Below are 11,755 nucleotides of genomic sequence, written 5' to 3' on the forward strand. Positions count from 1 at the left end.
CTCTCCCCGTCTCTCACCCCCACCACCCCGCGCCGACGCCGCCGAGGGACGGAACCCTTCTGCTTGTTAATAGATGATTGTTACGCCCCGCTCACCTTTCCCAGGTCGCGGCTCCGCAGCCCTCGCTCGCAGCAAGACGACGACGACGACGACAACGGACGCCTCCTGGAAATCAGTTTTCCCTCGCGCCATAGTATTTCCTCTGGTGCGCCGAAAATCTTGCGTTAGCGAATGCGGTGGTTGCGGTGTAACGTTCGCGATGGCGTCTGCTGAGCGTGTTTGTGCCGAGTGACGATGTGACGGGTGGTGTTGATATCGATTTCAAAGCCGAAATTCCCTCCCGCCTCCCTGGCCTGGCACGCGGTTGCTGCTACTTCTCCTTGCGGCGGCGGCGGAGTAGGAGGCCGCCGCGCTGGGCGGGTGAATGTTGAGCTGCGGGAGTTTCCCCCCACAGCAATCTGCTGTTTGTTGGTGCGGTGGATTTCACAGGCCGGCGGGCGCGGTGGTGCGGTGGCGGTGGCGCCCCCCTGCGGGCCCTGCGGCCCGGGGGCGGGGGCGGGGGCGGCCGGAAGGCGCTGAGGGGGCACCTGGGCGGCGGGGGTGGTGCGGAGCCGCCGGGCCGCCAGGGGGCGCTGCTGGTCGAGCTGGGGGCGTGGCGCAGCGCGGCGTGGCGAGGCTTAGGGAGGGTGGATTGATCAAGCTGAGCGTCAAGTACCGCGAGCGTGGGGCGTGGGGGTTGGGGGGGGGGCGATTAGCGCAATGTGTTTAGAGGTTGGGCGCCTCCGCTTCACCCACGCGCGGGAGGGAGTGCGGGGGCGCAGGGCCTTTTGCGGTGTCCGCGCGGTAAATTTGAGTCGCACCTTATCGTCTGTCTCTTTTTCTTGTTTTACCCCTCGCTTTACACCCTGTTGTGTGTTTTGTGTGTTCTGCAGGAGCTGGTGGACATGTGCGTGGGCACGAGCGTGGGCACCATCACGGAGCCGGACTGCCTGGGACCGTGCGAGCCGGGCACGAGCGTGACGCTGGAGGGCATCGTGTGGCACGAGACGGAAGGAGGTGAGGAGCGTACTGTCGCTGTAGTGGTGGTGGTGTAGCCAAGTAACTCGCTCTGTCCTTCGATTTTCTATCCTACTTTGTCGATAGTTGTTGGCGAGTGTAAGTCGAGTGCGATGCCGGCGAGTGTGTGTGTTGAGGCTAATCCCGCGTGTCTGGTTGCAGGGGTGCTGGTTGTGAACGTGACATGGAGAGGGAAGACTTACGTCGGCACGCTGCTGGACTGCACGCGGCATGACTGGGCTCCGCCGAGGTAACTATAATCTAGTCTTAGAGTTGTCTAGTCCGAGGGCCTGCTCTCTGTCCACGTTGCTAATGAATGCCCTTCTCTCGTGCAGGTTCTGCGACTCGCCGACCAGCGACCTGGACGCGCGCACGCCCAAGGGGCGCGGCAAGCGGGGTCGCGGCGCGGCCAACACGCCCGGCAGCGACCTGTCCAACTTCACCGAGACGCGGTCGTCGGTGCACAGCAAGCTGCGCAACGGCGGCGCCAAGGGCCGTCGCGGCCCCAACGGCCAGACGGTGGGGTCGCCGACGCAGTTCCCGCCGCCGCGGATCGACAACAAGCGCAAGAGCAGCCGCACCGGCGAGGAGGAGTGCAACGGCTCGGCGTCGTCCGCCAAGAAGAGCAAAGGGGGCGCGAGCGCGGCCAGCGGCAGCCCGCCGCCCTCGCCCGTCCTCCTCGAGTGCCCCGAGCCTAACTGCAGCAAGAAGTACAAGCACATCAACGGCCTCAAGTACCATCAGTCGCACGCGCACGGCTCGGCCGACGACGACGATACCAAAGACGTGGCCAGCTTGTCGGAGAACGACGAGAGCAACGCGGAGCCCCCTAGTCCAACGCGACCCAGCCCCCGACCCTCGCCGTCGGCGGCCGTCAAGGAGGAGGACAACAGTGTACCTGAGCCCGAGGTGGCCCCCAAGGCCAGCCCCGCCCCCGCCGTCGCGGCGCCCTCTGCGCCCGCGACGCCCGCCCCGGCCGCTGTGCCCGAGGTGCCCCAGCTGGCGGCGTCGCCGCTGCAGCCGCCCGTCACGCCGGACAAGGTCATAAAGCCTGGCGTGGCGGCCGTCGCCGGTGTGCCCGGCGTGCTCCGCTTCGGCGTGCCTGAGGACGGGCAGACGCCGACGACGGGTGTGCAGGGAGCCCCGCCCGGGACGCAGCCAGGAGGACCCCCTACGCCGCAGGTCGTGGCGCCGGGAGTGCCGCCGACCCCGCAGGGCGCAACAGTGTTCGTGTCCAAGGGGCTGGTGACCCCTGTTGTGAACAACGCCATCAGGACCGTGAATGTGCCCCAGGTGATGCAGGGGCTGGTGGGGCCTCACGGCGCCCACCCGCTGGTGCAGGCGCCAGGCGCGCCTAGTCAGCCGCCCACCAACCAGGGCCCGCCCGTTGGACCTGTGGGGCCCATCGGACCCGTTGGATCTTTGGGGCCCGTTGGAGCTGTGGGAGCCGTAGGACCCGTGGGACCCGTTGGACCCGTAGGGCCCGCGGGGACAACGAACGCGGTGGCGCAGGGGGCAGGGCCCGGGGCGGGACCCCAGGGTCCACAGGGCCCCCCCGTGGCCGTGGCCGTGTCCCTAACGCAGCCCAACGTGATGCCCGTCACGACGCTGCCTGGTGCTCAGCCGACGTTGCAGCACATCATGCACACCACCATCAACAAGGTGCCCCAGTTCAAGGTGAAGCCCGCGTCGGCGCTCATGGCTGACGACAAGAAGGGCCCCGTGGCGCCCAACTCGCTGACGGCGTCTCCCACCATGCCCTCTGTCATGCCCGGTGGTGTGGGGCCCAACGCTGTCGGCAACGCCCTCATCACTGCCAACAACAACAACCCCAACAGCAAGACGCCAAATAACAAGAAGAAGGTGCGCAAGTCCCCCGCCGGAAGCCCCCACCCCAACCCCAGCGCGCCCAACTCCATGGAGCAGCCCTTCGGCGTGGGTGACTCTGGTCGCGAGGGGGTGCAGAGCCCCGCGTACTCGGACATCTCCGACGACGCAGCGCCCACCGTGGACGGGGAGGCGGACAAGACAAAGGCCGCCGACAAGAAGCCAGAGCCCGGTCCCCCAGGACACCCGTTGGCCCCGCACTTCTTCCCGTTCTACGGACAACCACCCTACCTGGTTCCCGCCGTGTCCGCCGACGGCAAGCTGCCTGGCGGCCCCAAGGACGGACTGGATAAGGTTGGCGACATGAAGGCGCTGGGCGACAAGGACAAGGTCCTGCCACAACACTTCCCCTACTACGGCTACGGCATGCCTCCCGGCTACCCCTACGGCCTGGAGCCTGGCTACGCCATGTCCGTCATGCCAGTCGACGAGAAGGCGAAGGACGGCAAGAACAGCCCCAGCCCGGCGCTGCAGAGCGGCCCGGACCACAAGGCCCCCATGGCCAGCCCCATCAACGTGCCCAACCTCAACAAGATCAAGGTGGAGCCCGGCAAGAAGGACAGTCACTCCAACGACAACCATCAGATCCTCAAGGAGAGCATAGAGATGAAGACTCAGATGACGGGGTTCCTCTACGGCCGTCCGGGGGGTCCGGGACTTCCGGGACTTCAGCCTGGACAGATTGGCGGGCCGCAGGGCCAGCAGGGGCCAGGACAGCAGGGCCCGGGTGGGCCGATGAACCAGGGCCAGCCGGGCACACCTCAGCAGCAGCAGGGCCCTTTAGGGCAGGCCCCGCCTCCGGGTCAACCCCCGGGGGCGGGTCAGGGCGCCTCGGCGGAGGACATGAGGCGGTACTACAACAACATGTTCGGCCGCAAGGATGGGCCCCAGGGCCCTTCACCCCAAGGCCCGCCTCCCCCTGGCAACCCACTCGGGGGCCCCAACCCCTCGCTGGCTGCGGGGTCTGGGCCGGGCCAGGGTCCCGGGGACCCGCGGGGCGACCCGCGCGACCTGCGGCCAGACCACCGCCAGGACCACATGAGGCCCGACGTGCACCGGCCGGACCACCACCGAATGGAGCACCGGCAGGACCATCGAATGGACCACCGGCAAGACCACCGGCAAGACCACCGGCAGGACCATCGAATGGACCACCGGCAGGATCACCGGCAGGACCACCGGCAGGACCATCGGCAAGAACACCCACCCCTGAAGGGCACCCCGCCGCCGGCCTCAAAGACCGGACTGTCCACGCCCAGCCCCAGCCCCAAGCACAAGGACGCCAAGGGCCGGGAGAGCGCCGACGAGAAGAAGCCCGAGGAGAAGAAGCAGGAGGGCGTCAAGCCGACCATGGAGACGCAGGGGCCGCCACCGCCACCGACCTCGTCGTACGCCTACATCCACCCCAGCTACATGCAGGGCCCCCACTATGGGGCGCTGCCCTTCGACCCCAACCACCCCGTGTACCGCAGCATGAACCCCATGCTGGTGCCCCAGTACCTGCACCCCGCCATGAGCCCCGGCCTCAGCCCGGGCCTCGGCAACATGCCCCGGTACCTCGCCCCGGAGGACCTGTCGCGGCCGCACCCCGGCGCGGCGATGGGGGCGGGCCCCAAGGCGCTGGACCTGCTGCAGCACCACGCCAGCCAGTACTACTCCTCCCACAAGATCCACGAGCTGCAGGAGCGGGCGCTTAAGTCGCCGACCCCGAAGGCTGTCTCGTCAAGCGCGTCGCCCTCCAGCGGCCACCAGCCTCACGGCGGCCCCCACAGCGGGCCTCACGGTGGACCTCACGGTGGGCCCCACGGCGGGCCTCCTGGCGGACCCCCGGGCGGACCCCATGGTGGACCTCACGGCGGGCCCCTGGGTGGCGCGCACGGCGCGCAGCACGGCGGCCCCTCCCCCCAGTCAGTTCCCGCCAGCAACCCCCTGGGCCCACCCACCTCGACGGCGCCGGGCACGGGGGGGCTAGCCGGACCCCCGCAGGGCAAGCCGTCGCCTGCCGAGGGCAAAGACTCTAGATCACCGCCTCCGCAGCGACATGTGCACACCCACCACCATACCCACCACGTTGGCCTCGGCTACCCTATCCTGGCTGGCCAGTACCCGGCGACCTATGGAGGTAAGCCCATGGTGCAGCCCTGAGGAGGACATCCCGAGCAGGTGTAGCCGTGTCGTGTGATGCAGTGGACCTGGCTCGAGTGTGACGAGAGACTAGAGCTTGTTTTAATTTTAATTTTTAATCTTTGTGTACTGCCATGTGATTTGATATGTTGGCTTTCTAATTTGTTGAGGCCAAAGATAGCATTCAGACTGCTGTCGGGTGTTCGTTTTATCTCAGGTGAACCGGGTTTGCATTGCTCACAGACTGAAAAAGCTTTTGATTTTGAAACAATTTTGTTGTTAGCATTGCTACCTGTGACAAATTTAGCACTGCCGTATGTGCCTTAATTGGTACCGCACTGCAAAAGCTCCTACAAATGGAACATTTGGTTCCCAAAAATATAGTTGTATGGTGCTGTTACTAATGTTGCATGTGAGCTTTTTTTTAAAAAAAAATTAATGAAATTACCTGTGTCTTTCCTTCCCCACCATTAAACACAACCGCATTTTGTTAGAAAATAATTATTTGTTATGTATGTCTGAGGTAAACTAGATAGTAAGACACCATGTAGTATAAAAAAACAAGACTGTGATATCTGTAGGGGCATTACAGTGTTGGCTTAAATAGGGAAGGGAGGAGAGTTAATATCTAAAGTGATCTGTTTGATTCTGCTTGTCAAGTATTATCTTTTTCCTTTTCCATTTGTTTCTGAAGTGAGCCAAGCTGTTCCATAGAACAATTCATAGACTCATAACAGTTAATTTTGGGCTTCTGGTAAAAAAATTTACCTACAGTAATAACTTGTATCCAAAACTTTGTATCAATTATCAAGTTCGTAGGGCTTTAGCATGACAGTATTATATGACTTTTGTACTCTGGTATAATTCCCAGTTTAATCTTCTTCCTATTGCTGTAGTTTTGCACTAGTGTCTCTCATAATTCTACATGATCTACATGAATTGCAAAGTCTCCGTCATTTTGTCACTTTATCAGATTTTCAAACTGTCTTGTAAAGGAGGAAAACAGTAACTTTTGACTGGCTCTCCTTGGTGATATTGTTTGAAACACTTCTTATGTGTTCAACTCTAACTTAATCATGCCCCCCTAAAATTTTATCTTTTGGAGATGAACTATACTTAGCTCTGAGAACTTATCTAAAATTGATCATGTTTCAGAGAATTCAAATGCATTAGGACATTGTTTACATGCAGGGCAATAACTATGACTGTGACGTGAATGCATTGTAAAATGAAGTGAAAATAAAGTCTCAATTGTGCTTCAACACTTAATCATTGAAATGAACATGGGTCCTTTTGGGTAGCAATTTAATCATTCTATAAAACTGTCATCTCTGTCGGACTTTCCCCCGAGGACTTTCTCACAAAGCATGAAGCCATAGGATGTGTAGGCCAGCCAGGCTTTGGTATGGATGGACAAAGCATTAATGGTAGTATTTGTTGCTTTTACAGCAGCGGCAGTGCTTGCGAGCCAACAAGCTGCGGCTGTTGCAGCTACAGTCATCAATCCCTTTGCTCCCAAGTGAGTCCTGGGGCGAGTCCTCATCAAGTCGAAATGAATGAGTCCTATGAGGTTATAGTTTAGGCTGCAACAAGCACTGGAAAGTGCCCATGTACCATTTCTTGTGCTAAGTTGAATATTTTTCTGTCCTAGTCTTTCCAACATTGATTCATCCAATGTCACGTTTATGTTGTTTTAACGTAAGTTTTTACAAGACTGTATAACACTGAAAATGTAGTAGGACTTCCTTGTTGGAAGAAGCTTATGACATTTTTCATCCTGAAAATGTTATCTTATTTTAGCATTCAGGATATGTTTGTGATAGAGGTATGTGGTTGTTCGAATTCAAACTTGCTTTATTCCAAGCTGTGGGTTTCATTCACTATTAGCCTATATGACTAGATAGGATATATATTGTGCTGTAAATGTTTTTATTGCAATTTCTGTAAGGTTCATCTCAAGGTTGAGTTTGAACTTAGTTCTGTTTTCAAACCTCTAGCATGTGATTATTAATGTTAGATGTTACTGTGAGTTACGGGCAGACTGCTAGCTTGGTGTTGTGCATTGAGGTGGGCAGTGGGAACAATTGACCAGTAACCCCATGTTGGTGCAATGAAATCGTTTCTTCGTAAACAAAGAACTGGAAATTTGAATGTACATGGGGAAATGAGTCTACAAATGGTATATTTGTGTCAGAATTTAAAGGTGCTACTGGTTTTTAAAAATCGACTTTTAAAAATGTACAAAAGACAAAAGATATTTTATCTTGGCATTAGTTTCTGGAGAACAAAGAAATTAACTTAGTTATTTGTGCTGTAGCAGCTGATTTGCTGAAAGCATTACATTTTTGGAATTGGATACCAAATTTTGTATAGTGTTAATTCTAATTCTTTTGTGCATGTTTACCGATTTTCTTTCATTACATTATGGAAAGTTAAGTCTCTCCTCTTTCTTTTTTCAGTTCTAGTGGTATTTCTTTTGCAAACCTGTACTGTTATCTGATTGGTCTCAATTATTCTTTCATACAGTATTTCTGCTAGTTCCAGTTCCTGCTGTTCATGTCATCTTGAATAGCAGTTTTGCTTTATACTATTTGTTCTCTCTGCTTCTTTTATAACTAGCCATGTGCACACATTCCAAGTAGGATATACTGCTGATGAAAAAAGAGATAAGAGAGGCACTTTTCAGAAAGGTCACATCATTCTTTGGTGAAATATGAGGAAAACGCTAATGACGTGAAACTGATGAATTGATCTTTTATTGATATCTTTCATTATTTTAGGTGACATGATTTTGTAGATGTTTTGTTCAAGCAGCCAATTTACTCTGTAGATAGAGAGGGCAAGCATTAGTTTATGTATTTTTAAAGTTCTTTTTAGAGAAAATATTTGTGTACATAAAAGCAACAATTATATTTCATTACTGTAATTATTACCAACAATGAAAAACTAAATTTTAGGAAATCTGCTAAGGATGTGACTGTATTTAAAGAAAATATCCTGTGCAAATGCTGTACATTGAAATGACATTGTAAGCGAAATTTAAACCTTTGCAAGCTTTATGTTATAATTTTGTAAATTACGTTGTTGGATTTAAATGCTATAAAGTGTACTTATATGGTAATTATGTTCATATTTCCAAACGTTTTGTGTTATCTGAAGTATTATTTTTACATGCCTTGAATCAAAATTTCTCCATTTTATGTTCTTGTTTTCTTTCTTCTTTCTCTTTTCTTTAATCTCGCTTACATTGTTACCCTGATAAATTAAATAATGAGCAGTGATTTTTTTTTAGTTCCAATTTTTTTATTTACCTATCACCTTAAACCTCTAACACTTTCTTTCCATGAGGTCAAAATGCTATTGCAGCATGATACACAAGTGACACATGAACACCTCAATTTTTCCAGAGCAAATCTTACATTCAAAAGTCCAGGAGCTGGAAAAGAGAAGATGAAAATAAATGGAATGAAACATAAAATTCAATCATTCATGAAAGCCTACAATAGCATGTTCATGGAAATACTAATATGCAAGCTTCCGATGAAATAACATATCAAAATTTTCTTGAAAAACAGAAAGAAAAAAGTCAACTTGCCAATTTGGGCAGAACTCGTTCAACATGTTCCATTTCGACAACTGACAGACCTGCGAGCAGAGCTTGGTTGCATGACCTAGCTGCAGCCTCCACAATTAGTAGTTGCACAACTTCCCCCACCAACCTCACTGTATCGTCACCGATTCTAGTCCTTTGGTCCTTGAACTGTTGTTTAAGAATGTGCTTGATGGCTTCCTAAACAGTTGAGGTAAGAACCACATAATAGAACACACTGCAAATTTCTACTGAAATCTAGGAGCAAACACAAGAGAATAGAAAATATATGATACAGAATATGTGGACTTTGATCAGCAACTTGTTCAGAAAACATACACACACTAGGAAATTATTCCTTAAGCAATTAAAAATAAGAACCAAATGCACCCGACAGAAGACAACCAAATTGAAATCATAGAAAATATGAAAGTATCTAAGAAGCACCTCCAAGCTTGATTAATTCAAATTAAGAACCAAAAGAACCGCACAGAAGACATGAAAATTTAAGTTAAGGAAAATATGACAGTAGTATCTGAGAAGCACTTCCTAACCTATTATTTTACAAAAATGAAACAGCTTACTTACGAGTCTTACTGTGGCGCTTATGTCAGAGACAGTATCTTTCGCGTTCATTTTTCTGCTTTGAGGACAGTCAACTTTGAAGGATTTGAGACGTTCAAATCAAAAACTCAATGAATCAGTGAATCAAAACAAACCTTGCGTCCCGCTGCAATACGACCTGCTGCTTTTAAAAGTGGGCAACCTTCCGGAACGCAATCGCCAACAGTATCCTTCGTATTTGAATTCCCTCTGAACGACATCAATCCTTCAAATATAATTTAGTATAGCAATACTACATTCAGGTAAAATAAGACACGATACGTTAGTAAATTTACGATTTCCGTGCACCACGAATATTTTTTGTGGTTGCATAGACTGCATAGACCATCTAGCCCACCCTGGCGGCAGACAGGTCAACTAGACTTGGATTCGTGGAGGGCCATGCAAACGTCACAACTCAGTTCAGTCAGTTGTGTTGTTTGTAGGCCTAAGTGCAAGACGTGTCTTTGGTTGGGCGCGCTCGGCGGCAGGGTGGACGAGTTTTTAGTATCGCGTAGTTTATATACAGACCGGAGAAACGAACTGGGTACGAAACTTTGTCAATTGAACTCTACGAAACCTAATGGAAACAGACGCTTTCATTCACAACTAAACAAGGAATGGTGAGTTTGACACAACAACTCCCAACCAGGGGGATGATCTTTGACAGATTGTACACAAAGAGTTCAAAGTTCGAGTAGTTTCTGTTGTTATGGTACGGGCTAAACTTCAAGACGTGGTCAGCTCAATCTAGGAGAGCACTGTACAGTTATGAGACATCAGGTCAGCTGTCAAGTGGTTATCTAAGATAGGTTAGTCGGATACCTGATGAATGCTGCTGCTGCCGTTGGCTTTTGTTTCGACGCAGACGATAATGAACGAAGCTGGTTAAGACGAAGCTGTCGATTCATTTTGAACTCTGAATATTTTCCTTTCGGCTCTGTGTGTAGAGTGTGCCTTTATCACTTATCACTCAGACCTGCTTCTTAAGTGTGTCAGATAATTTTTACTTTCAAAACCAGAAGGGATGGGTAAATTTTAGTTGAAATCTACATTAGGAATTGAGATACGTTAGTCAAAGCAAACCTGTTCTTTGCTTGTTCCAGATGGTCAATGATGTCAAAATCAGAAAGTGGAGAGTTTGCACCAAAAGCGGAAGTAGAAGACTTCACCCTTCCACCATGTCCCGGAGAAGAGGCCAATGTGGGGGTATCAGTTCCCAGCGTTTCTGGAGTGTCTGCAGAAGTGGGCTCTGCTCCAAGAAGCAGTGGCTCAGCACCTCTCTCAGCAGGCAGCGTTGGGAGAGCTGGAAGGGGACACATGCGAAGTGCCAGCCATGGAGGTGTTGCTGCCTCTGGGATGACGAGTTCTGGATCCACAGGACTCGTTAGCAGACCATCTGCACTCAAGTCAAGTCGGGGGCACCAGCGAGCATTTTCTCAGGGGCAAATAGAAGGCACCAGTGAGTCTGCTGGATTCCAGCGGGGTCACAGCCGTGTTGGATCAAGAACAGACTTTATTCTTCCTCCTGGACACAGAGACACTGAAGCCAATGATGCTGGAAGTCGTGCTGCTGGCACCAGTGCTCCTAAAACTGGCCGTGGTCATTCCAGGCAAGCCTCTAGATCAGAGTCAATATACACCCTCCGCAATAATGTGGGTGTTCCCTTACAGAGAAGAATGCTCAATTTTATTTTACGGCGCTCTGATAAAGGTGACTTTGACCGCCCTTCATATAGAACTATTGTACCAAACCATTTGGTTCCCCCAAAGACCCCAGCCAAACTTCATCCGAATGGAAAGACAGTGAACAACAGAATAAGGACTACTAAATATACTGTGTTGTCTTTTCTTCCAAAGAATTTGTTGGAGCAGTTCCACCGTGTAGCAAACTTGTACTTTATATTCATCATTTTACTTAACTGGTTTCCTGACATTAATGCTTTTGGGAAAGAAATTGCTATGATTCCTGTGATGTTTGTGCTTGGAGTGACTGCCATCAAAGACTTATTTGAAGATAGAAGAAGGAAAGCTAGTGACAAGAGGATTAACAACTCAACATGCCGTGTATATGTGAGGTAAGATACCATCATTACCCTATGCATGCTAAAGACCTTATTTTTTTTGGCCAGCTTGCTAGCTTTGTCGTTGTTTCCAAAAATTACCCAGACTGATGAGGTCAAAACATCAGCAGGAATGATGCACATGTCCTGATGATATAGCTGACACAACAGATAAGCTGATTTGGTTGACAGCAGCCTGGAAGCGCTTAAAGGTGACCTTTCACTCCAGTGGATTAGCACGGGGCCACTGGGCCTGCCGCTTTGCCCAGCTGCGGGGAGATCTTATCAGGCAATGCATGTTACAACCCTCATGTCGTCCATCTGGTTGCAATCGCCAAACATGGGGTGTATTTAGGGCTACTGAAGTGTGCGCACTGTGCGGCGCCCGCCCAGAGTTGTCAGTGGCTTGTTAGCGCGGGGGAAGGGGGGGGGG

At 51.8% G+C, this 11,755-nt stretch overlaps 3 protein-coding genes across 6 annotated transcripts in view; 2 read left to right on the forward strand and 1 right to left on the reverse strand.

Annotated features, from left to right (window-relative positions):
- Window positions 1-8,358, forward strand: part of LOC113207299 (collagen alpha-1(I) chain) — a 56,236-nt gene extending 47,878 nt beyond the window's left edge. For both annotated transcript variants that reach the window (XM_052270238.1, XM_052270239.1), the window contains 4 exons: window positions 933-1,056; window positions 1,219-1,306; window positions 1,392-5,065; window positions 6,517-8,358. In XM_052270238.1, the coding sequence (XP_052126198.1) occupies window positions 933-1,056; window positions 1,219-1,306; window positions 1,392-5,065; window positions 6,517-6,590 (3,960 nt within the window). In that variant the 3' untranslated portion in view covers window positions 6,591-8,358. The remainder of the gene's footprint in view (window positions 1-932; window positions 1,057-1,218; window positions 1,307-1,391; window positions 5,066-6,516) is intronic.
- Window positions 8,349-9,548, reverse strand: LOC113207287 (centromere protein X-like). 2 transcript variants are annotated; one of them, XM_052270250.1, is made up of 4 exons: window positions 9,376-9,548; window positions 9,245-9,299; window positions 8,663-8,857; window positions 8,349-8,503 (listed from the first exon to the last, which is right to left on the reverse strand). In XM_052270250.1, exons 2-4 carry the CDS (start codon window positions 9,290-9,292, stop codon window positions 8,489-8,491), a joined length of 258 nt encoding a protein of 85 aa, XP_052126210.1. In that variant the 5' UTR covers window positions 9,293-9,299; window positions 9,376-9,548; the 3' UTR covers window positions 8,349-8,488. The 2 variants fall into 2 exon arrangements, with proteins under 2 accessions (XP_052126210.1, XP_026279572.1); XM_026423787.2 differs by having other exon boundaries at window positions 9,245-9,296; window positions 9,376-9,538.
- A 108-nt stretch (window positions 9,549-9,656) lies between these two features.
- LOC113207286 (phospholipid-transporting ATPase VD) overlaps window positions 9,657-11,755 on the forward strand; it is a 25,578-nt gene continuing 23,479 nt past the window's right edge. The window contains exons 1-2 of one of the 2 annotated variants that reach the window (XM_026423784.1): window positions 9,657-9,882; window positions 10,366-11,337. In XM_026423784.1, the coding sequence (XP_026279569.1) occupies window positions 10,373-11,337 (965 nt within the window). In that variant the 5' untranslated portion in view covers window positions 9,657-9,882; window positions 10,366-10,372. The remainder of the gene's footprint in view (window positions 9,883-10,365; window positions 11,338-11,755) is intronic. The other variant, XM_026423786.2, reaches the window with a different exon arrangement.

The sequence above is a fragment of the Frankliniella occidentalis genome, unplaced genomic scaffold (genome assembly GCF_000697945.3).
Source record: "Frankliniella occidentalis isolate FOCC.00 unplaced genomic scaffold, Focc_3.1 Scaffold115, whole genome shotgun sequence".
Lineage (NCBI taxonomy): Eukaryota > Metazoa > Arthropoda > Insecta > Thysanoptera > Thripidae > Frankliniella > Frankliniella occidentalis.